General features: G+C 39.1%; 1 protein-coding gene across 1 annotated transcript; it reads right to left on the reverse strand.

Annotated features, from left to right (window-relative positions):
• Positions 1-23,098: 23,098 nt before the first annotated feature.
• Positions 23,099-24,919, reverse strand: LINGO2 (leucine rich repeat and Ig domain containing 2). The gene has a single exon (XM_030294074.1). The coding sequence runs from the start codon at positions 24,917-24,919 to the stop codon at positions 23,099-23,101; it is 1,821 nt and encodes a 606-aa protein (XP_030149934.1).
• Positions 24,920-25,120: the final 201 nt, after the last annotated feature.

The following is a 25,120-nucleotide window of genomic DNA, read 5'->3' on the forward strand; positions in this document are numbered from 1 at the left end:
AGCTTCTTTGGGAAATGCGGAAGCACTGGAATCAGTCTTCCAGGCTGTATGTTTTTCCCTTTGGAACCTCAGAGCATCTGATGTAACAGCAATAAAACCACGCATATTTAGCTTGCAAGGATGAAACTTTCTTTTTAAAAAAATTTTTTTTTAATGTTTATTTATTCTTGAGACAGAGACAGAGCGTGAACAGGGGATGGACAGAGAGAGAGGGAGACACAGAATCGGAAACAGGCTCCAGGCTCTGAGCTGTCAGCACAGAGCCCGATGCGGGGCTCGAACCCACGAACTGTGAGATCATGACCTGAGCCGAAGTCAGATGCTTAACTCACTGAGCCACCCAGGCACCCCAAGAATGAAACTTTCATACAGAAAATCTTGTAACCCAAATGTCGTTGTCTCAGGGCACATGGTGAACATAGAAGTGTCTTCAGAGAAATATGTATTGGTCCCTCACATGCCTTTGTTTACAGTTCAGATTCTTCTGTCCATTAAAAAAATGCAGGATTTTTTTTTTTTGTATTTATCATGGGCTTACCAGCCTCCCCTCCTTTACAAAAATAATCACAAACTATAAAACATGTAAGGATTGAAACAGAATGTATGACACTCATATAAAGATGGTTGTGATTTAAGAGACAGGAAATGTAATTATGTGCAGCTGAAGTTCTTGTCCTTGCTTATGCAAGGGCACAGTAAATATAAAGTTGCCGTACCCCAGGCAGTACAAAGTATTGCTGTAACTTGTTGAAGAGATATCAAGAATCAAATTTGAAGATCTCCTTTCCTGACATAGCACTTTGTGAACTGCCACAATTAGATTTGTATTTATTTTAGGTGTATGTTGTTCAATGAATGAATCAATGAATAAAAGCCAGAAGTGTCCATCTCCAAAACTCATATGGTGATAGAGTATCTCTGTCCTTTACATCCAGGATTTCTGGGTAGTGTCTCCTTCCCATTTTGTTCTTTTAGGAATCCACCTTCATATTCTGCAACTTATGGACTAAATGGGAAAGATAACCACTGCCAGCATTTCTAATGTAACTAATAAGGGAAAGGAAGAGGGAAGAGAAAGATGCAAGAACACTCAAGTAGATGCATCACCATGTTTCTATGGTGAGTCATGAGGCCACAACTGCTGTCTGCTATTTTTGTTTCCCATTATTAACCCTTAAAGGGTTTCTCTATCTAGAATTTAATATAGTTAGGGTTCCTTGCCTGGTATGGTAATTAAATATTATTTCTGAAAGACAAAGTTGGTGTTGGTCCTACTTATGTGTGGTTTGACAGGGTCTGCCCTTAACAGCAGAGTGATATAGGAGGTGGTTTAGGGTATTCTCTGGGTTCAAAATCCTTGTGGTCCCCACTGTGTAGCTATAGCAACATTTCCTATAATTGTGAGGCAACCCCATGTGATAAGATATAAGATATATGGTTGCATAAGATATACAGTTCCAAAATGTCCATACTGAGACTCAGCTTTCATTTTGTGGCGGTATTATCTGTGCCCCAGTAGAAGTGCCCCCCCCCCCATAGATGTTAAATCTGTGGACAAGTGGAGTGCTAAGCATGGGATCAAACTGCAAACATTTTGAATGTGGGCCATTAAATGTATCATTAAGGGGTACCATTGGCACTTTGACCGTTTGGTTCCCAGATATGTTATTTTGGTTGTGGGTAAAAGACATGATATCTTGTCCTTAGTTCAGGTATATATACATATGTTGCAAGACTTCCCTCCACCTTTACTAGATATTTGCTCCCAGCTGGTACTACATCCATTTTCAGTGATCTATTTTAATATCCTCCAGTATCAGCTACTTTTGGATGATGATGCATGTAATAAGATCTCTGGATCTAAAGAGGATTTAGGATGGAGGGCCTGGTTGTCACAAAATATTCCGCTAAAGAATTTACAATTCAGTTGAGAGGTAAGTCATGGGAAGAAATTTGCCAGATGAAGGGAGGAAGGGGCAAAAGTTTTTTAGGCAGAGGAAATAGAACATGCAAAGAACTTGTGGGGGGAGAAAGGATAGTGTGTTTGAGAAACATAAAAGTGGGTAACAGTAGAGCCAAGCACAGAGGTTGAATAAGAAAGAAGTATGAAAGGAAGGTTGGAGATGCAGGGGCCAGAGCATACAGAGCCTTATAGATCGTGTTAAGTATTTTTGGCATTTATCCTAAGCATGATGGGAAGCTATAAAAAATGTTCTCTGTGTGTGTGCATGTGTACAGAGAAGGGGAAAAGGTTTGACATAATCAAATTTGCTCTATAAGATGTTCATTGTCCTTATGGCATGGGAAATACATTGTAAGGGTGCCAAAAAGGATATAGGGAGAGTAATTGTGTGTGTTTAGGTGGGGGGGCACAACAATAGTATGAGAAAAAAATGGTGTTAGATGGGTGGCAATGAAGACTGGAATGAATGTTCTCTGGAATACTCTGAAATTCAAGAATTCTCTGGAATTCATGAGATTTTCAGAATATAATTGACTACGTGTAAATAGAGACAGTTTTCCAAGGAGGGAGAATACCAAAGGGCTAAATTTGGGACCTGAGAGGCTTAAAGATTTGATAGTGAAAGGGAGGAGGATAAACCTGTAAAGAAGGCTGATAAAGAGATCATAGGGAGGAAACCAGGAGAGACTTCTTTTATGGAAGCCAAGGGACAGAAGTGTTTTAAGTGATGGGTGTGGTCAACAGTGTGAATTGTCAGTGAGAGAAGTCAGGTGATTTGCACACTGAAAAATGTCCCTTGGATTTAGCCTCAGAGGGGCACTGGTAATCCTCAGCAAAAGTTGTTTTGGTAGATAAATGTAGGTGGAGGAAAGAGTGAGAATTGAGGAAATAAAAACAAAGGGATAGCAACTAAGTATTTGAAGAATTCTGGAAGGAGGTAAAGGAAGAAAGAGATTGATTGCTGGGAAGGAATGTGGGTTAGTGGATAGAGGTGGTATTTTAATGGGAGACTTCTAGGAGAAATGGTATTTGAGGGTCAACTGGGTGGCTCAGTTAGTTAAACATCCGACTTTTGATTTTTGCCTCCAGTCACAGTCTCATGGTTCCTGGGATTGAGCCCTGCATCAGGTTCTGCATTGACAGCACAGAGCCTGCTTGGGATTCTCCTTCTCGCTCATTCTTGCTCCTCCCATGCTTGTGCTCTCTCTCTCTCTCTCTCTCTCTCTCTCAAAATAAATAAACTTTTTTTTTTAAAGAATATTTGGTAACGTAAATTTACTGAGATGGCAGAAGGATAGGATTTGAATAAGGAGGGGCCAGATAGCTCCTCTATTGTGACAAGACAGGTGCATTAGATGTGGGACTAGGAGTTTGCTAGCAGAATCCCAAGGAGTTCCCATGTGATGGCTTCTTCCAATTTCTTAAAGTGAAGATTAGCTGCTGAGAGTGAAGGGAAATGGGGAGGAGATGGGAAATTTGAGCAGAGTTTTGAAATTGCGATTAGGGAGGATGGAAGAGTGAGATGATCCTGAAAGGAAAAAAGGAAACAGCAGGACTGTTGGGCACTGTCGGCAATGATATATTTATAGCATCTGAATAGGTAGGCTGAGGGGTAGATTATGGGGGATCCAGAGCTAAGTTCAAATGTATTTATCTAGTCTTGTGATTCTCAGACTTGTCCATCTTCTAACGCACTGCCTCCCTTCCCATTCTCCTGGACTACTTACATTTCTTTAAAATCCCAACATATCTTTTCTCAAGTTCTTTGCTCATAATGTTCCTTTAGCCTAGAACATCTTCAACTATTTTTCACATGACTGTCTTGATATAGAAATGACTGAGGCCAGAAATCCTTCCTAGAATGGTCCAAGCCTTGTGTCCACTGTCTCTATTTAATCTGCGTGCCTGTCCTCAAGTCATACATCCAGACTCCTGTGTGCTTGTAGTCTCCCCCACTGGGCTGTAAACAATTCAAAGCAAGGAAATTTGCCTTCTTTAGCATGTCTCCCGGGCACCAACACAGGGTTCATTCATAGGACACACTCTGCAAATGGCTGGGGAGCCAATGATACATGGTCCTTCCGCTCACTTTGAGCAGGGCAGGGGGGAAGTGCGTGATTCCTAGGGGTGCTACAGCAGGGGCATCTGGCCCGGGGTGAAGTCATTGAATCAGCAGGCTCCATGCTGGTGCTGGAGCCTTACATTCATATAGTTTGTTTCTGCCCCTGTTAGCCTACATACAGTTACATGTATGCTGTACCCACACGTGCATCCCCAAATGCATGCAGATGTCTATACACCCAGATGGGCATACAATTTGCATTCTCTCTTTTCTCAGCTTTTACTTCTATCTCCTCCATCTGCCCCAGATTCCTTATGGAGTTATGGTTGTTTTCATACTCTTCATATTCATCTTGATCTCTTTCCCTCCCCTTATAACATTTCCCGTATTCATTCCTCTGGGCCTTGTGCCCTTTAATTTTGTCTTTTATTTCTGCTGCTTCTTTCCAAGCTGCTTAAAGCACCTCCCAGCAGACTCTCAATAGGAATACGGAGGATCGCTTTGGCAGTGCAGATGTTCTACAATGGCAGCGTTTGGTGCTTTTTTTTTTTTTTTCTACTGGGACTAGATGCATACAGTGTTTCACTGCTCACTCTTTGTAATAGTACTGCACAGGCAAAATGTTAATCAATTATAGCAGCAGAACTAATTAAAAGGCATGCATTATACATCTTGTGGACACATTCTTCATTAGCATAGATTCTCAGCATTACACATTCATGTCAGAGGGAATTAAGAGGAGAAACTTAAAAATAAAGAACGTACATGGACAGAACAAGACGCTTTGGTTTTCCCAAGATTTTTTGCTGAGTGTATGTCCTTGTGGATTTAGAAGTCTCTCTTATTTTGTGTGTGATTTTAAAAGAAAAACACTATGTCCTGTTTTTAACGTACTTCAAAAACCCAATGATCCTTAAGATGATAAAGTTAATCCCCCTCTTTCCTGCATCAAAAGCTTAAATAGTATTCAGTGAACAGTTTTCTAGAAATAGAAAGAAGCTTTTAATTTATCTCTACCATATTTCCTAACAGGTATTTAATTATAAATAGCTTAATAACTAGACTCTTAGATTTGCAATACTATTGCTTTTAATTCAGTTTTTGTTCCAGAGCCCAGCTTGATCAGTAGGGAGGCAAGCCAGGGATCATAGGGAAAGGACAGCTCAGAATTTCCCTATAGTCCCCCTTGGTTATTTGACTTCTTCTTTAGGAGACTACATTGATTTAGGCCTTTGGTGTGACAGTCTGGGCTTCCCACTACTGGACCACATGTTATCTGTGCTGACAGAGTGTTCTTGTATGTTAGCAATTCTCATAAGTTGCCCTGTGAACATCTTCGCCTGGAAACCAATCTGAGAGAGGTAGAAGTGGTGATACAGAGATGACCAGGCAGCCTAAGGCTTTTCATGTAGCTGTTGAGCCAGGTGATTGTATACTGCTTTTAACCACGAATATTCATATCACTTGTTAGTTTCTTGCTTCTTTCCAAAACAGGATTCAGGAGCTTGAAATACCCAGCTGCCTAACACTATCACAAGAGCTGTTCAGCTCTTCTGTTGGCCTATAATTTATTCTCCACTCAGTTGTTCAAATGAGATTTGTAAAATATAAATTGGATCACATTGCACCCTTTTGTAAAACCTTCAAATGCTTCCCATCATTTAGAAGAAAATTCGAAGTCCTCTAAATGGTCTGCCAAGCCCTACTTGATTTCGTGTCTTCTTGAATCTCATTTCTTACTGTCTTTTCTACTTTGCTCTAGTCGTACTGGAATTTCTTTGTTCTCTGAGCATGTTCAACTCACTTCCTGCTCAGGACCTTTGTACATTCTGTTCCTTTTCTCCGACAGTCTCTTACCTCAGATGTAAGCATGGTTTGACCAGTAAGTTCATCCAGGTGTCTCTTCAGAAGGGACTTCTCTGACTACCTTATTTAGAACACTGGGTAGTGTTTATAGCTACCTATTATTACACTGTATATTTATTTGAGTGTTTTCTCTCTTCTCTGTCAAAATTTGAGTTCCTTGTGGTTACAGGTTTTTTCTGTCTGGTTCAGGATTTTTATAGCCCTGGTCTGCAAGAGTGCCTGGTACATTGAAAGTATTCACTGTGTGTTGATTGAATGAATGAATGAGTGAATCTTCCTTCCTGAAGTCAAATGAATACTGCTATTTGGATTTAACCAGTTACTGAACTCAAAAGAACCCATTAGGCACATGCCTCCTAATGCAAGAACTTGAGAGGAAATTACACAGGACAATGAAAAATATTGTAAACAAAGAGTCTAGTAGTGTTGTAGGACAATGATGTAGGGTCAGGTGGAATCTAAATGTATTTCATAGAAAAGGACACGGTGACAATCTTTATTATAGATGCTTTCAGCAAAACCTACAGTATTTCATGAGGGTTCAAGGAAAAGAGTCCCCTTTTCCCTTATTATTCAAACTGTAAACCAGCACCTCTCTGGTATCACTACCTATCAAAAGCTTCAAAGAGTTATATTAATTTTTGAGTCGCAATTCTACTCCAGATAATTTAGCATAAAGAAATGACTGTGAACATTGGTATAGATTTAGCTCCAAAGACCCTTAATACATAGTCGTTTAAAATATGGGAAAAAAAAGTTGGAAGCAACCCAGGGGCGCCTGGGTGGCTCAGTCAGTTAAGCGTCCAACTGTTGGTTTCTGCTCAGGTCATGATCTCTCAGTTTGTGAGACTGAGCCTCACATTGAGCTCTGTGCTGACAGTGTAGAGACTGCTTGGGATTTTCTCTCCCTGTCTCCGCCCCTCTCCCCCCATCACACATGCACTCAATCTCTCTCTAAAAATTAATTAATTAAAAAAAATTTTTTTAATTGGAAGCAACCTAACTACCCTACAACAGGGCATTGGTAAGGTGAATTATAATACAATTAGACAAGGAAATTCTGTGCAGCCATTTATGATGGAAAGAGATTCACAATAAAATGTTAAGTGAAAGAAAAGAAAAAGAAAAAGAAAAAAAATGCTAAGTGAAAATTTTTTTGAAATAATAGATATCCATTAAAAATCCATATGTACTATATAGAAAAATTGTTTTATGCTTAAGTTGGCTTAACCACCTAAATGATAACAGTGTGTTATCTCTGGCTTACTGGAAATTTTAAGTTATCTATTTTCTATTTTTTTTTTAATGGACATTCTATTATTTAATGGACATTCTATAGTGGACATTTACTGTCTAATTAAAAATACACACCAATAACCCCCACAGAAAGTGAATGATTTGTTAAAGAGCTTCAGGCAGGTGAGCTCCTACTCCTGGTCTATGAATATGCTTCCCCATGATGTGTCCTTTTAGGCTATGTATCCATTTATGTGACATTCATTTACTAAGCATCTACTGTATGCCCAACTTGGTATCAGGCTATCCGTTTACCCTGGGGGTGTTGACTTCTCATAGTCCTTCACCACCTTTGTAAGAATTTCCCTGGGAAAGAGGATAGATTTGCACATATCACCTTCTTTTTTTCCTTGAAGATAGTTCTAAAATGGGAAGTGTCCATATTAGCTCCATCTCAAGGCTTTTCATTTTGGATAATCCACTCTAAGGAGGTTTTTTGCCCAGGAGAGTAGCTCCTTGAAAGTAAACTTGAACCTTTGGCCTGCAACAGTTCTGTCCAAAAACTTCTCATTGTATCACTGGAGTAAATGCTAAGCCCAGCTCCCCATGACAGGGCTGATACACATTGTTTCCCACCTTACAAGGTGGACAAAGGCAGGAATAAAAGCTTGCTGAAAGACTTCCAGACAGAATGGTAGCTACAGAACAGGCACTGCCTGGGTATCTCCTTTTCCAGGTGTCTGGTTTAATGCAGGATTCCCAGAGCCTACCATATTAACTGGCCCAGAGTAGGGACTCGATAAATGCTTGAGTGAATGATTTAGAGACCAGATATATCAGCTCAACTGTTTCTAATCTCACTGAACGCATCCAAGACTATAGAGTCTTTTCTGTGAACATGTAAAAATGTAAGGAATTTGCAAGCGTATACTATGCATGTTATGACTCTGACAAATGAAAGTATGTTATGGGAAAGTGACAGAGATGAGAAGACTCATAAATAATCCATGCTGCATTGTAAAGATTGCAGGAGCACATATGGACAATTGGCCTTGTTTCTGTTAACACGTAGGTGTTTAATTGGAAACCTAAATAATATATTAAGGTTTCTTTGTTGGAATCACTCTGTGTCATTCTGCTTATCTGTCTCTGAATGAGATGAATTTCCAGTGGCATGCTTAGAAAGCTTTATTCAACAGTAGCCAGGAACCCCTGTTAATGATCCTTCCTGGTAGGGGCTCCTGGGTGGCTCAGTTGGTTGAGCATCCAACTTCGGCTCAGGTCATGATCTCGTGGTCTGTGAGTTCAAGCCCCGCGTCGGGCTCTCTGCTGACATCTTAGAGCCTAGAGCCTGCTTTGGATTCTGTGTCTCCCTTTCTCTCTGACCCCCCGCTCATGCTCTGTCTCTCTCTCTCTCTCTCTGTCAAAAATAAATAAATGTTTAAAAAAATGATACTTCCTGGTAGGTGGAAGATTGGTTTCATCCTCCAGGGAGAGTTGGTTGTGATATTTGGGTCAGAGTTGCCACAAAGTGTCCATCTGTCCCATTAACCTCTCTCCTTCCCCAATTAGCCGAAGTTTCCAGCCTTACACCATACCCAGGTTTCCCAAATGAGGCAAGCATGCTTCTGTGTTTCATTTATCCCAAGATTTATCTTCCTCCATAAAAGTTCTGTAGAACAGACAGAAATGGTTTCTTATAAAAAGAAGATGGGGTTTCCTCTACCTGTGGGTGGCGCAGCCTCCTTTTATTTTTGGTTTTACCTTGGTTCCAGGAAAATGTCATTCTCATCAAGAAAAATGTGTCAGAAAAAAAATCTAGACAACTATGTTGTATTTGGGTTACATAAGCAAATTTCCAAACTAGCTAATAAAAAGAGTCTGTATTAACATGAGGGCAGAAGACGTGTCAAAGTGATGAAGCGCAACAACATTTGCCCCTGAGGTGGCTGTAATTGCATACATGGGATGGTAATTTCAGAGGAACAAAAATGCTCCTTTGCCCATTAAGACGCTCATGCTATTACAAGCAGGCAGAAAGAGTACACTGTGCTATCCTTTTAATTGATACCAAATTACAATTGTATTTTTACAGCATCTCCTGTTAGATCCACATTAGCTGTAAGAGAGTTCACCCGGGCTGGATGTTACTGCAAAGAACATCAGGAGAATGAATAAGGGATCCAGGGCTGCTGCTGCTGGGAGGTAAGGCAGGGGCAGCACAAACACAAAACAAAACAAAAACAACAAACAAACCCCCCCCCCCCCCCACCCCGAGTCTCAACTAAAAGCAAAGGGAGCTTGAGAAGCTGAATGTCATGTGTATGGCAATGATAGAGGCCTCTTTTTGAAATGACTAAAGTACTGTTCTACTTAGGGGACTTGCAAAGTTGGGGGCAGCATGGCAGAGTGGAAAGAAGATGGATTTTGGAATTGGTATCAGGTGAAAATCCTATAAAATGAAAAAGATAGTGCCCACTTCTGGGGCTTCGGAGAAGATTAATGTGCTTATTAAAAGTCCCAGGTACATGGTAGATGCTGTTGGTATCTATTGGTATCCATTGGTAGCCTTCATTAACCTCTAGTTTTGGGCTCTGTAAATTTCTCAGAAGACCATATCGACTGGCCTGGGAGTAACTTTCTTGAAGAAAATGAACTTTTAAAGATCCATTTCTCATCATGATCACTACAGAGGATTTTCTCAGAAAGTGTTGGCTTATCACCTGGGCCTGGCACCCTGGTTCTGTATTATCCACAAAACCAGTAGGAATATCCACAGGGGAACTTGTGGGCATCTGATCAGAATTCAATTTAGATACTTCTCTGCTTCAAACACACAGTTTGGGTTTCTACATTTTATTCACGAGAATTCTTTAGGTCAAGCAAATGGTCATGGTAAATGCTGTTGTTCTTGCTTAGACCAGAGCACCTTTTTCATACTAACCTAACTATGGATAACAAGTAAATAGCCCATCAGTTGGCTCACATGAGTAAGCCAATCTCATCCTAAAAATGGTATAGCCGACCCAGAGTGTGAGTATATTTGGGATCATGAGAATATTGTCATATCTTTTTCCTTGAAATGGATTTTTTTTGGTGAATGGGGAGGGGGTCACAGTCAAAATAGAACTTGAAGTGTTTGAGAGGAGCATCAGACAAGGGATGGGGATTCCAGAAAGAAGTTAACTCATAGTATTGAATAAGAAAGGAATTTAAGAGATGAATATTTCTGAGAAATGCTCTGCGGGTGTTATGAGAAATTGGGAGACACAGAAGCTATTTAAAAACTTTGGTGATGTAGAATGAAAAAGTCATATGTAATTGTTGAGAAGTAGTACAACAAGTGAAACAAGGAAAGGAATCTTTGCTAGTTGTTGAAACCTTTTTTCAATGCCCTTCATTTGTTTATATCAACTTTCCTAACTTGCCTTCCTAACATTGTACACCATCTCTCATGCTCATGATCAATAAGGGTGATGTAGCACTTTGATTAATGTTCATGAACCAATGGCTATGGTCTGAATTGTGTTCCTCCTTCCCCCTCCCAAATTCGTATGTAAAGCCCTAACCCTTCCAGTGTGTTTGTATTTGGAGACAGGACTTCTAGGAGGAAATTAAAGTTAAATGAGGTCATAAGAAGGGTGGGGTCCTAATCTGATAGGGTTGGTGGGCTTTATGAAAAGTGGGAGAGAACGAGATCTCTCTCATGTCCCATGTGCATGCACCAAAGAAAGGCAGGTTACATGAGGGCAGAGAGAAAGTAGCTGTCAGCAACCCAATGAAAGAGCTCTCGCCAGACCCTGAGCCTGCCGACTCCTTGATCTTGCAATTTCCAGCTTCCAGAACTGTGAGAAATAAGTTTCTGTTGTTTAAACAACCCAGTCTCTGGTATTTTGTGATGGCAGCCCAAGTGCAGATACCAATGTGGTTTTTTTGCAGTGGAGGGTGGGTGGGTGACTAAAGTAACTTTAAATTATTATGGCAGAATCTTGGCCTACAGATTTTTTTTTTTAATCAAGCTGGTACTTTCATCTCACTTTTAAAAGTTTCCTGACTGATAAAAAAAAAAGTATCTCCTGGTCATTTTCCATCACTTGGAGTAACATTTTCCACTGGGGTGGCGGTGGGGAGTGGGAGGTCCTGTTTCCATATAGCTTGGAAGGATTTTCTTCATACCTGTTTATCTTAGGTAATTCCGTAGTCAGCCTTGAACTGCAGATCCTTGAGAATGGCTCTTCTTGATGTCTTTCAATTCTAAATCTTGAACAATTTTATTTTATTCTTTCCCAAGTATATATAAAAAAGAACTGAGCAATGCCAATGAATATAGGAGAAGGCTAAACTTCATTATAATATGATTAATGATGCAATACCATTAATGAAACATTAAAAAGATTTAGAATAAATGCCTTTTTAGAACATTCAAAAACCAAGTACATTTTTTTAGGAAATTATTTTATTTCTGTGTCTCAACAGATGAAATTCATAACCTTGTATTCTGATAAGACAATTCAAACATACAAATCAATTACAACAATGTGCTTATCAGCTCCCCCCTCCCACCCCTGTATTTTAAAGCAACTGACAGTTATGAAGGACACCAGGACAATAGGGCTTAGCTAAACAATATGGCAATCAAAAACGGCCCTCTAAGAAAATAATTACAATAGTTGTTGAAAAGAATTTGTCCTTTGAGCAAAACAGACTTCATTAAAAGAATCATCATGAACCAAGGAGAATTATAGTTTCCCTTTCCAATGAAAAGGAAAAGGGGATATATGTTAGAACAATGGTACAAAAAGCTGGGGAGTCAGGCTGAAAACAACAGAAAGCCCTAAGCAATAAATTTCTCCAATAAAATGCATCCCCTTGAAGATATCCATTCAAACTCTTGTATCATATTGAAATAAACAACTTTTCCCAATCCCCAGCACCTGGAAGTGAATCATTGTATTATCCTTTGCTAAAATTAATTTAATAATTTTCCCAAGCCAGCATCTCTCAGAGTGGAGTTTGTGATAAATCTTGTAGAGATCATACTAAGATAAACCAAGCCAATTGATGGTCAATGCCATGTTAGATTCTAGTTCTAAAGGGAGTAGATATAAACTAGCAGACCTGGGACTCCCAGGGGGAGAGGGGTTCATACTCAATAACTTTATCCAACCAACTCTAAATCCTGTAGCACCTTTGTAATAGGCCCCTGATTCTACATACCATTCCCTCATGCTTTCATGGTAAGCCTCACAGCACCCTTGTGAGGTAGGTAGTGTTATGGTCATTTTGAGAGATGGGGATGCAGAGATGTTAAGTAGCTTGCTCATAAAGGAACAATGAATCCAGTGACAGAGCCCTGGGGACTCTTACCCCGGATCTTTGTCTTTTTAGTACTTAACCATTCTGTCTCCCTGAGAGTGGATTATTAAAGCAGGTAGGTCCTTAAAGTCAGATTAGTACCTGGCCATTTGGACACTAAGGCCCATCTCTAAACCACGTGATTTGGATGGTAGAATGAGAAACAGGTTGTGATCATAAAGAAGTTAATGTGGAGAAATGCAGCAATAAAGTCTGGACCACAATTTGATAATGACTTTATTTATTGATGTGCTCTTAAGTTACAATGATAACAAACACTTAGTAGATGTTGCATGATTAAATGGATGGGTGGATGGATGAATGGATGGAAAGAGATTGTGCTTGGATAAATGGAAAATTAAACTTTCTATGTATTTTAAAACAAAAGCTGGAGAAATCTGATTTGCAATCTCTAAAGGATAAAAAGGAAAGAGTTAATAGATTCCTGAATTTCCTGTGGGCATATATTTGAGCTAATACTGACAGCATTTAAAAAGATGAAAATACACAAACATTTAAATTAATTATTAACAACGAATTTGTGCACTTACTGGTTAGGAACCTGAACTACAAAGACCAATACTAGAGGCAGTAGTGGTACATACATAAACATGATCCATTTTCTTTTGAAATGAAGTTGTCTTGTATATTCCTAATTTCTCATTGCCATTCAGTTGAAAAGCTTGTGTTATCCGGTTCTTGTCAAATGCTATTTTTAAAATACACTGAAGTAAAACAATAAACTTCTCTTCTCTTGACTGACCAGCCAGTGTACACTTGTCAGTGACTTTCTGTTTCTGTGAACTCATTTTTTTTTTCACTCCAGAAAACTCAGGACTGAAAAGAGCTTCCATGTATTGAAACCAGCCCTGCATTAATACCAGCAAATTTCTTGTTTAGCGCCACGGAAGGCTCTTGAGACCACTGAAGCAGAGGCAACCAACTCTGCAGGTGTTGCTTAGAAGAGCTGATATAAATCCAGAGGGTGGAGCTAACTGGGTAGTCACTTAGCATTGCGCATTTGCTCTGTGTTCGGTGAATTAATTTCCAGTAGAATATTTGATATACATTGAGGCTTAAGAAACTCCGGATGCCATGGTATGGATCTGTGTGTATGTGTTTAAGGAAGTGTTTAATTGTCATGAGAGCCCTGAATGTATATAATAAATGCAATCTATTAGTCTTTTGTGCATCCAGCTAATAGCCCATGGCGAATGGAATAGATTAAATGTAGTGAATTGCCTCTGTGCTATGGTACTACCATGCTTGAACTCTTGTGCTTAGGAAGAATATGACCAGTGATGCTGCAGGTAGAAAGGGCTCATAAAATGTTACCTTGGTCTCAGAAGTGGGGGAGGGAGGTCTGTAAATAAATTTATTTCCCAACGTGACCATGAACAAACTCTTTCAGTATAGATGTCACTTTTGCAACCACATGTAAGATTTAGATCTTCCAATCAAGAGGTAACTGGTCTGGTAGGGTTTTTTTTTGTTTTGTTTTGTTTTTTTTTGTGGACACTGCTCGGATTTTCATCTTTCAGACCCTGACTCCTTAGTGATTGAGTTCTTAGTTTTCCTTATGAGAGGCCAAATAGAACAGTGAGAATCCTCAGGTAAGATGCATGTTTTCCATCTGCCTTTTATTATTCGTCCAGGTGGTTCTTGGTTATATGTGTGTGTATTTGGCATTAAAATACATATACTATTTAGAGAGATTTATTGACATTTCCTAGCATTCTGACTTACCCAGACTAGAGTATTATGGAATGAAATACTGCCTACATAGCTCTACCAAGGTGTTTCCTTCTAAAATTTTTTGATAGAAGGTTATAATTTTGCATTTTGTTTTTATAAGGGTTCATGAAAAGCACCATAGTGAGAATCCTTAGCAGCCCATGTTTTCAGGTTTTGCACCAGCCAGTGGCAGAATTTCTAGGTGAATTTCCCCTTGGGGATTCCATTAAGGTTTCTCAATTTCCTCCTCTTTATTCCACATTAATCTTCATGTCCTAGGTTTTAGTTCTGACAATGAGGTAATTAAGAATATTGGGTTCTATAATAAACTTACCTGCCTTAAAGGGAATAGGTAGGGACTTAAAATATTTATTTTCACTATATTAAATAACACAGAAAAATTAACAGCCAGCTAGCTGGAGCAGTATGCTCATAACTGAGGAAAATTAGGGGAAAACAAAACAAAAACCTGATTAACTTCTAAGTTTACAAAGCAGCACATGGCCAGAGGGTCTCTATAAGTAGAACCAAGAGACAGGCTGAGTTAGAAGTATGTTTTAGCTTCCATTTAAAAATTTGACTTAGTTATGTTACCTTCTTCCCATTGTTGAAGACTAAGTCCTGAAGTACTGGAACCATTTTCTCCCTGATCAGTGTGTTTACTGGCCAACCTAACTTGTGATATATTTGTTGGTTTAGGTGTGTACTCAACAATTCAAAATTCCACTCATGGATAATCTGTTTTAGTCATGTGAGTTTAGTAGTATAAAATGAAAGTCACGTCAGAGATGTGACTCTTACCCAAGCAGCTCTGGCATTATTAGAAAATCTTCAGGGAGAAGGAAATCCCTCTCTGGTGGCAAGCTCTTCATTTTGCAATTAAAGAGGCCAGCAGTCTCAGAATTCTAGTATTTGTTGCTGTGTAGAGGTGAATCCCAGGCTTTCTTGTCATATATCAATATGGCTTCCAGGTACCATTCCTGGCAGCATGGTGCCACCTCCTCCACTTATTTCTTCCCTGGAAGGCACCTGACAAACTACAGGCAGAGGGGAGATGATATAGATGACAGCTACCTGAACACAACTCCCCTGAAGCCCATTCCCTTAAGTACCAAAGGTAAGGAGAGAGAAGCCCATTCCCTTAAGCACCAAAGTTCAGTAGAAAGATTGCATGTTGGTTTTTATGTTCTTAACTCTTTCACTCTTTAACACTGGGCAACCTCCTTCCTTTGTTACCAATTTGCCTGAAGACAAGATATTTTTCTTCTTAAATTCATGGTGCCATCCTATCTTATGTCTTGAATCATTGATAGTTGGCTGAGTGAAAAGTAACTCAGAATAACTAGATGTTATATGTATGCCTGGCTGAAAACTTCATGCCTAAAGTCATGCCCATTACTTGCTCATGTAAACAAGTCAAATGGCTTTGGGGTAATTTTTCAAGTGATATAGGATTTATCTTCACTAAACTAGAATATAGTGTGTTAATATTACCTAGATTTGGATATCCAACAGATCAAACCTTGGCCCCTTGGTAACTTTGTGTAGAAAGAACTTAACAGCTTGGTCTCTGATTTCTGCTCTGAGAAGTCTTCACCTACTGTGGCATTAGAATCAGATTCCACTGGATCTGCGTTTTCCCTGACTGAAGATTATTAGATTATTAGATCTAGTAACAGTGCTAAAAATACTTAAGCAACCTCAGGTTCCTGGTAAGGCTCACAGACCTTACCTCTATCAATAAGGAAGTATTTTCTGATGTATGACTCCAGTTGGCTTTTCTTACTCTCATTTCTTAATAATACCCCATTGGATTTAACTGAGATGTCAGATGCTTAAGCCCTTTGCATCTGTGAAGAAAACATGTTTTCTTATTTTACGTATTAATAAGTGATTAAGTAAAAATAAGTGAACTTGTTTTTACATGTTGAAAAACATGCCTGCAACAATAAATCGATCATAGTCAATAAGACACCACAGACCTAAATTGAGATACTTTAGTCATTAGCACTGATTATTTGAGAACAAAAACTATGAGGCATTAAAAAAAAAAAAAAGAGGGTTGTAGCTTCCAATCATGGGATGTTCCCAGAATCAGTTTTTTAGGAAAAAAAATCAAAGTAAAACACAGACACATAATCTTTTCTCTTTTTGTCTTTTCCCCTCCTACTCCATATCAGTCTTCAAAACAGTTACATTTTAAACACTTATAAAATCAAACCACCCTCTCCTACATATTTATATACGCATATATAAACAATAGCTCTTAAATTATGATTTGGGGCATTACAAACTATATGGAAAAAACATAAGACAATTGACTTGCATTTCAAGCTACCCATGTGTGTAATATATCTGATTTTAGAACTAGGGAGGAAGAGTATGTTTTCTTCCAAATAGCCTCTTAACAAAGTTTGTGACTCAATTCCTGTCTCTTGCTATCACATAGGTATGTATATGAATCAGTGTGTTGCTAAACACACATGGTTTTTTGTTTTTTTCAAGTCTGAATCTCCTAAATATAACAAATCTCATACTTGTTAATTATGTGGTATAATAGATTGTACTGATTATATTGTAGTGGAGATTAAAGATATCAAAGTAATTTAGAATAGGAGGTGTGCACCAAAATGAAGAATGTTAACATGGCAACCAAATTTCTGGACTTTTTTCTCTTTGGTCATATAGAGTAGATGTAAAATATTTGACCCATTTTCAGTTATAGAAAGTTATCTTTTGAACTCTACTGGAATTAATACAGTTAACCAATTTAATAGTATGTAAATTTGCATTTTTGTTGTCTTCTAATGGCTACTTTGCATATTAAAGGTAAAGCCTTCCTTAAAATATGCAGTACACTCTTGATTATGCCAGCTCTTTTCTCATTCTGCTAAGGCTATAAATAAAGCTTCTATTTAGGGCTGGCATTATATCAACCCACCTGCTTCTAGAAGAGAGAAAAAAAATCAGAATCACTCAACCTGCAGATTGCTGTCAGCTTGTGATTATGTGAATGGTAAGTCTTAACTTTTAAAGTGTTATGTGAGATAGGTTGGAGCTTCTCTTCTCTTTTCTTTTTTTTAAGGCAATTTCCAGTTTAACAATTACCCTAAAATTTCTGAGTACCAATGAAAGAAGACATTTCCCTGGAGAGAGCATTCATTGATGAAGTGTGACAGCAGCAGGGAGATAGATGACGATGCAGAGGAGGGCAGAGCTGGAGAATGAGGGGTAATTTCAGTTGTGGTCTCAGGAAAGGAGGCAGGAATGGGGGGAGGCACCAAAGCTTTCCTCTCTGTGGGCTCTCAGGGGACTTCCTAGTCCCTGCTCTCTTCCTCCTTCTCATTCAGGATCTTCTTTCCAGGGAGATGGGGGCAGGGGAGGGAAAAGTAGTGTTAAAGACCTTGACAAACTGAGAAGGGCTGTCTGAGGCACAGGCCAGCGTCTTTTGACCAGATTCGCATATTTTGAAGGAAGAACATCAGCTCCAGGCCTGTTTTAGAAAAATACACCTTTTATAAACCTCGTATATATATATATATATATATATATATATATATATATATACACACGTATATATATATATATATATATACACACACACACACACACACACACATATATATAATATATACTTACATATATATATTACATATATTTTTTCTTTCTTTTTTTTTTTTTGGCTGCGAACATTTTTTCTTATTTTTCTTAGGCAAAGCTCACACAAGACAAGCAATTTTTTCTTTCTTTCTTTCTTTTTTTTTTTTTTTTTGCGAAATACAGCCACATTTACAGCTCCCAAAACAGACCAACCAATTTCAGAATTGGAAACTTGTCATTGTTGATTTAAACCATGGTTTACTTGGCTAAACCTTGCAAATTTAGACTTATGGCCCCTAGACCGAGTTTTTGTTATGTGACTTAGCTAAATATCATAGTAAATCAGCTATCATTTTGAGCATGTAGACTTCATTTGTGAAGTTGTCCTTTCCCTATAGCCATATTTTCACTACAGTGAGAATAAGACGGCTCTCTTGGGGATAAGGAGCTAAGGGAACAATGACCTAGAGATTTGTCAAGTGCTTGCCAAAGTACCAGGAAGCACCTACTGTGCCTAACCAACACATGTCATTCTGAAATCAACAATTCAGATAAAATTTCATTATCAAGGCTTCCCACAAAAAGAGGCAGAGTTGCTCTTAAACTCCTCAATCAGAAAATATCAAGGACTTTACAGAAAGAATGGAGCTCCCAAAGGCAGTGGTGGAAGGTCTGTGGAAATAACCAGGCACATACATGATGTACTTGTCCCATGGGGAATGTTGCTAGGCCCTAATGCTAGTAATAAAGAATGAAGTATCTTTACCTAAGTACCCAGTAGAATGAATAGCTTTCGCCCCAAAGGTTTGGTTACTAGATTGATATGTCATAAAATCCCTTTGGAATAGATCATGTGAGCTATATAAAGGTGACCAGGACATAGGAAACAGGGATGAAAGATAACCTAAGTTTAAAGAATTTAGGATTCTTTCTTGGAAGATAGTAACTACGAATTTTAGCAATAAAGGAAATAGAATTAAAATGGATTCAAGTATCTCCCTCTAACCTTTCATTAAATTTGGTAATGTCCTTTTGTCAGGTCTTAGCTTTCTACACTGAAAATGATGTATTTTTTCTTTTCTAAAAAGCCTGAAGACATATTACATGTTGCTGAACAGTTTCTGAGCATAGCCCATGGAGTCAAAACAAATGTCTTGACGCAGAGATGAAGGGAAAACCTGGAAGGGTGAGTTCATTTACATGGAGCTGTAGTTAATTTTTCTTCTCCAAGATCACATCCTCTTTTTCATACTGTCTAAAATATAAATATGTTTGTTCCTACTTGAGTCATGGAAAGTGACAAAAGTCAGGCTTCAATGCAGGTGAGATTTATATAATCCCTTTAAAAAATAGTCATCGAAGGGGTGTCTGGTTGGCTCAGTCAGTAGAGCGCATGACTCTTGATCTTGGGGTTGTAGGTTGGAACCCTATTCTGGGTGCAGAGATAACTTAAAAAATAAAAACCTAAAAAAGATACTCATAGAAGATTATACAACTTCTGGGTTTCTCTGAGAACTGAGGAGAACAAAATAGTTGACAGAACAATGAAAAAAGAATCTGCCTTCAACACTGTAGAGCACATCCTGAATGCTTTTGTACTATGGGGGAGTTGTTGGTGATAAGCAAAATTTCTGAGAAAGCTTGAGCAAAACTAGAAATCTGACAAATGTCCTCAGGAACTAGGAAGTGTAAGTCTGGCAATTATGGTTTACATTTTTAAATTTTGAGACTATTGGAAGAGTTCATAATTACAAATGCAATGAAAATGAAATGAGGTTTAAAAAAGTGAGTACTAGGAAAATTTGGACAAATAGAAATCCCTCACCAGGAACACACTAAGCCAGATTGTTTGGTTGGGTTACCTTACTCTGATGATATGCATTTCAGACACCTGGGGACATAGATCAATTCTCTCAGACTATCAGAACTCTAGCCAGAGAATTTGTTCTTCTAGAGATTTAATGCCTAGAGAAAACAAATATTTCTCTGAAAATGCTTCATATATATTATGTATGTGATACACACACTCACACACACACAAAACTGAAATGCTGAATCAACCCAGCAGTTCAATTCAGAACTAAATGCAGAGCCAAAGAACTGTATTTCTTCTTGAGATACTTTAAGACAAATCCTCTGGGAAGAAGAGGAGTCAGAGATGACTACTAAGAAGAGAATTTGGCCCATGTGCTCTCTGAGCTGTTACTCTCTACCATGGCCTACTTTGCTTTAACAAAGATGTAATTTAAAGCTATAAGGGAAAATTCCTTGGGTGTAACTCCATACTAAGCCCCAGAGCAAGTTAATGGAACCCCTGGTCAGAGCTTTACAGATGTAAAAAAGAATCCAAGATCTGCTCCACTAGTGAAGACTGTAGACAATTAAGTAGCCTCAAGTTAACTGTAAATCCATTAGGTGATATTTCTGGCAGAAAGCAGCAGATTCTCCTAGAAATATCTGGCTAATACATTTTTATGATCATATCACTTAATGTAGGTGGTATTTTTTTTGTAATCTATTGGAGCCCAATTCAAGTAGTAAATTTTACTCTTATTGGAAACAGTGGGTTTAGGAATACTTCAGAAGAGGACTACTTTAGTCCACTGTTGACCAAACTGAGTTTGCTGGAACTCTAGTTTTTCAAGATGTTAACCATTACATCATAAAAGGAAGTGCTTCATGCTCAAGTAAATTAGAGAAACCCTAAGGAGACAATATTAAACAGAATTCTTTTTTACAGGACTTTCAGAGGATTTATTAGGCTCATGTAGATTTTGAACTTCAAGAGGTGGTTAAAGAATGCAACATTTTCCCCACTTAGTAGTCTATCAAATTTCTTTTGGAACAGTGCTTGTTAATATCTTAAATACATATTATTCCACAGATCAGGGTATGGAAGTCCCTGAAAAAGTGCAGTCTTTCTTCTTCCAATGGAATAATCACAAAATCTTTTAATCTTTTCATGGATGGGTTAACTTTAATCCAATTTCATTTGACTAAGCTGTGTTTGGTTAACTTTTAACAGAAAATAGCAGAATCGAAAAGCCCTTTTGTTAATTGCTCAGTGTTTTCTCTTTTTGTTGGACATAAGATGAAGTATTTTCTATTAAGTTTTGAAAGACTAGCCCTCCAGTTTGTTCTCTTTTCAGTTTGAAAGATTGCATTCCACCTGCACACAAGAAATAGAAATTGCAGAAAAATCTTGATCTGTATTATTGGATATATAATATAAAGTAATTGCCATGAGTGGAAAATGAATTTCTAAAAGATCGATGATAATCACTAGGAAAGTCAAATGAAAAATGACTTAAACAGGCAATTCTTCAATCTTTCTATCTCATTTCTACCCTTTATTAAGGGAGAAAGGGGTTTTACTGTGCTACTATCCAACTGGCAAAACAATTTCTAGACCTGTCACTTTTTTATTGGGGTCAATTTAATTTTATTGAAGCTCCTCAAAATTTCAAATGCTAAAAAAAAAAAAAAGCCAGCTTTTTGAAAGTCATACCCCCAATCAGATATGTCAAGAACCAAACCTCAGACAGCTCCTATTCACTGTCCAAAAGGGGGCTCATTTTCAGGTCCCTCTCAAAATGTAGAAAGTATAGACATTTCCTATCTTTTGCTGATTAAATAGATCATATTTCATGAATACATTCTATATTCAGTGCTTTCTCAGGTCATATGAATATATGCCTTGAAAACCATTCACTGAACATTTAGCCAAATGGAATTATGGCTCATTTGAACCAGATCATTGGTGGTAGTGGCAGGATGCCATTTTTTTTTTAAACTATGTTTTAAGTAACAATCATTAATACAAACTGAATTGGACAGAGATTCTTGGGTTAGAGGGGTAAAAGTATCTGCACCATTTAACATATTTGTAGGGCTAGTGATCTTAGTTTTTCCTCACTGAGAAAAAACTAAGTGCTGTTTAATTCACCTTTTTTTCCTCACCTCTCTATAAACAAGATCAATACTTCTTGTGTACACAAGATAATTTTCTAAATAAAGGAAGCAGGGAAAAAACCCTGAAGTTACCCATTCAAGATAATACTGTATGTACAGTAAATAGTTGAATAGAAAACATCAGAATGGTAGCTAGATATTTCCTGGCAGCAATCCAGCCTTCAGACAGCTATCATTGTAACAGATCCTCAGTTGCATTAACATCATGGTATGCCTGGATCACCCTGGTTTGTGTTGGCATCTGAGAAAAACTCCTTTTCATCCAGAGAGCTTCTGAACATCGAATTCTTGATCTCAGCTACAAGGTAAATTATCACCATATGAGTATATACAACGACTATATGCGCTTCGATTTCCTATTAACCCATTAGTCTCAACTGATGAAAGTAAAATCAAGTTGTGTTTAAATGGATCATCTTCATTATTAACACCTACCTTGCATTTTACAGGTACAACTAGTGGCACACAACCTTCTGGAGAAACCAAGGGCTTTGTTACAGTAAACTGGTCCAGTGTGATATCACAAGTATAAAAAATATTCCATTCTGTATCAAAACTAGGCACATGCCTTTATTTATAGTAACAGAAGTTAACAGAGTTGAGCAGTTTTTCCTTGGGTCCTATTTCTTGGCATCCTACATCAGACAAACTCCTCATTCCACATATCTCCGCCCATAACTCCAGGGATCTAGTCTCAGGGTCATCTCTATGTAAAGGAAGGTGAAATCACACTTGGATCTATAATGGTGAGTAACTAAAAGCACAACCTCTCATTCATATTGCTTTAAAACATATACAGCATATATGTTTCAAAAAAAAGAGTAAAGAATATATTGATTTCTTTGTGGTGCTGAATCAACAATATGGTATGATGCAAGGCTTTAACAAATGATAATCAGAGATACAAATTTTTCTGTAGAGTATGTTTTAGACAAATGTGTCTTTTTAATATGTAAATCCTACATTGTAGGTTGTTCCTTTTTATTTTTTTTTCTTTTGTTTTTGCAGTGGTAGAAAATGTTGAGTAATTGTCCATGAGCATGAGCCAAAGGTTCAGGTTCATTACTGAGATCCCCAGAATGCCAATATTTGCAATGCAAACAATTAGTATCCCACTGTGAAGGGCTCTGACACATGTCTGCCTGCCTGTAGGTGGAGAGTCTCCATAAGAAGTCCTCCTGCTTCCATGGACCCTGCTTTGACACAGGGGCAGCTGTACTTGGCTGCCTTTTAACCTAGTAATTCACTGTGCCAGCTGTCTCACTGGTTACCCACAATGACACAGAAACAATAGTGTGAACGGTAGACCCTCAAATCATTTTCATGTTGAACCTCCTGGGTCCAGCCACCTCCCCTTCCACAACAGCACCATTGTTTTTTCGGGGTACATACTCAAGGTCAATGCTGTTTTTGTGCTTGCCTTTCCCTCGGCTCCACACAAAAAGGAGGAGAAAACAAAATAAAACCACTCCCAGGAATGTGAAACAGCCCATGGCTGTAGATACCAGTATTGTTTTAAGGTCCAGGGAAAAGGTATTGACATTGGTGCCATTGGAAATGGTGTCATTAGAGTCAGTCATGTACATAGGGGTCCTGTTGGCATAAAGGAAGCGATCTGAAGTGAATCCTTTCACCGTTAAAGAGGCTGTGAAGGTGTCGTTCCCAGCGGCGTTGCTAGCGATGCAAACATACATCCCACTGTCTTGATCCTGGGCAAAGCGGATTTCCAAGGTGCCATCGCCCAACACGGTGGCTCTTCCATTGGACTTGGTGGTGATAAAACGCCTTCGAGGGGTCACCCAGGAAATCACAGGCTGAGGGTCTCCATCAGCATTGCATTCCAGCTGGACCGTCTGCCCTTCATCCACTAGCAGATGCTGCAACTTCTTTTCACGGATTTTGGGTTTTTTGCAGGTAAAGTAAAAAGAAAGGGCAGTGCTGTGGAAATCCTTGAAGGATCTCTCACGGATGGTGTCTGGACCAGCACACATGGGCTGCTGGCCACCAAATTGCAGAGTGGGATGCCGCTGCAGGATCCAGAGGAGACGGCAGTCACAGGCCAGAGGGTTGTTATTGATGCTCAGGACCTCCAAAGCCCTAGGGGAGGAGAAGACATTCTCTTCCAAAGTTTCCAGTAGGTTCTGAGACACGTTGAGCACACGAAGGAAGCGGAGCCCTTGGAAGGAGTGAGGCTCAATGGTGCGGAGCTGGGCCCCCACGATATGGAGCTCCTGAAGGCGGATCAGGTCAGAGAACATGCCTGCTTCGATAGTGCTGATGGGATTGTAGGAGAGGTTAAGATGGGTCAGATATACCAGGTGTTTAAAGGCAAGGAAGGGAACAGTGGACAGGTTGGTATTGGTGATGGAGAGGGATGTGAGGTTAAGACCATAGAGGCTATTGGCAGGCATCATATCCAGTAAAGGCCAATAGTCAATCTCTAGATGTTTCAGGTGGAACAATCTTTTAAAGGCATACACAGGCATATTGTTGATATTGAGATGCTTCAGATGCAGGCTGATGAGGCTGCGGAGGTGGGAGAGGGCTTCTGTTGGTACTGCTGTTAGGTTGCATTTCTCCAGGGTGAGCTGCTCCAAGCTCAGCAGCCCACTGAAGGCCCTGTGTGATATGTAAACCAAATCATTGTCCCCCACTTCTAGAAACTTCAGGTTATGAAGGTCTTGGAACATGTAGTCCAGTAAAATGACAATCTTATTCTCACTAATGTCCAGCTTGGTGAGGTTGGATAGCCCCGTGAATACTCCCAAAGGGACCAGCTTTAGGCGATTGCCTTTTAGGCGGAGGGAACGAAGGTTAAAGAGATTGTTAAATGCTCCTGGCTCCACATTGGCGATGATATTGTCACTCAAGTCTATCTCCTCCAGCAGAGGATATGATATGAATTCCTCAGGGTTGACACTTTTCAGCCTGTTCTTGCTGAGGTCCAAGATTTTGGTCTCGATGGGAATGCCCTCTGGGATGGCGATCAGCCGCCTTCTGTGGCAGCTAACAGATTTGTTCTGGGCGGAGCACTCACAGCGAGCAGGGCAGCCGATGGTGGATCCCATGAAGAGTAACACCACAGCCAGACCCAGGAATGGCTGCCAACATGATATGGCGGTGTGAAGCATGACTCCACTTCTTAGTCTACACCTCGGTCACGGGCCTGCAGGAGAAAGCAGCATGAAAAGTTGAGTTTGGACATGGATAGGTAGATGAAACAGCAAGTACAATGGAATGGACCCTGGATATGGAATCACACCCATGTGGGTTGAAAGCTGAGAGCTGTCCTTATTGCTACATGAGGTAAGTTGTTTTGCACCCTGTAGTTT

Source organism: Lynx canadensis, chromosome D4 (assembly GCF_007474595.2).
Source record: "Lynx canadensis isolate LIC74 chromosome D4, mLynCan4.pri.v2, whole genome shotgun sequence".
Lineage (NCBI taxonomy): Eukaryota > Metazoa > Chordata > Mammalia > Carnivora > Felidae > Lynx > Lynx canadensis.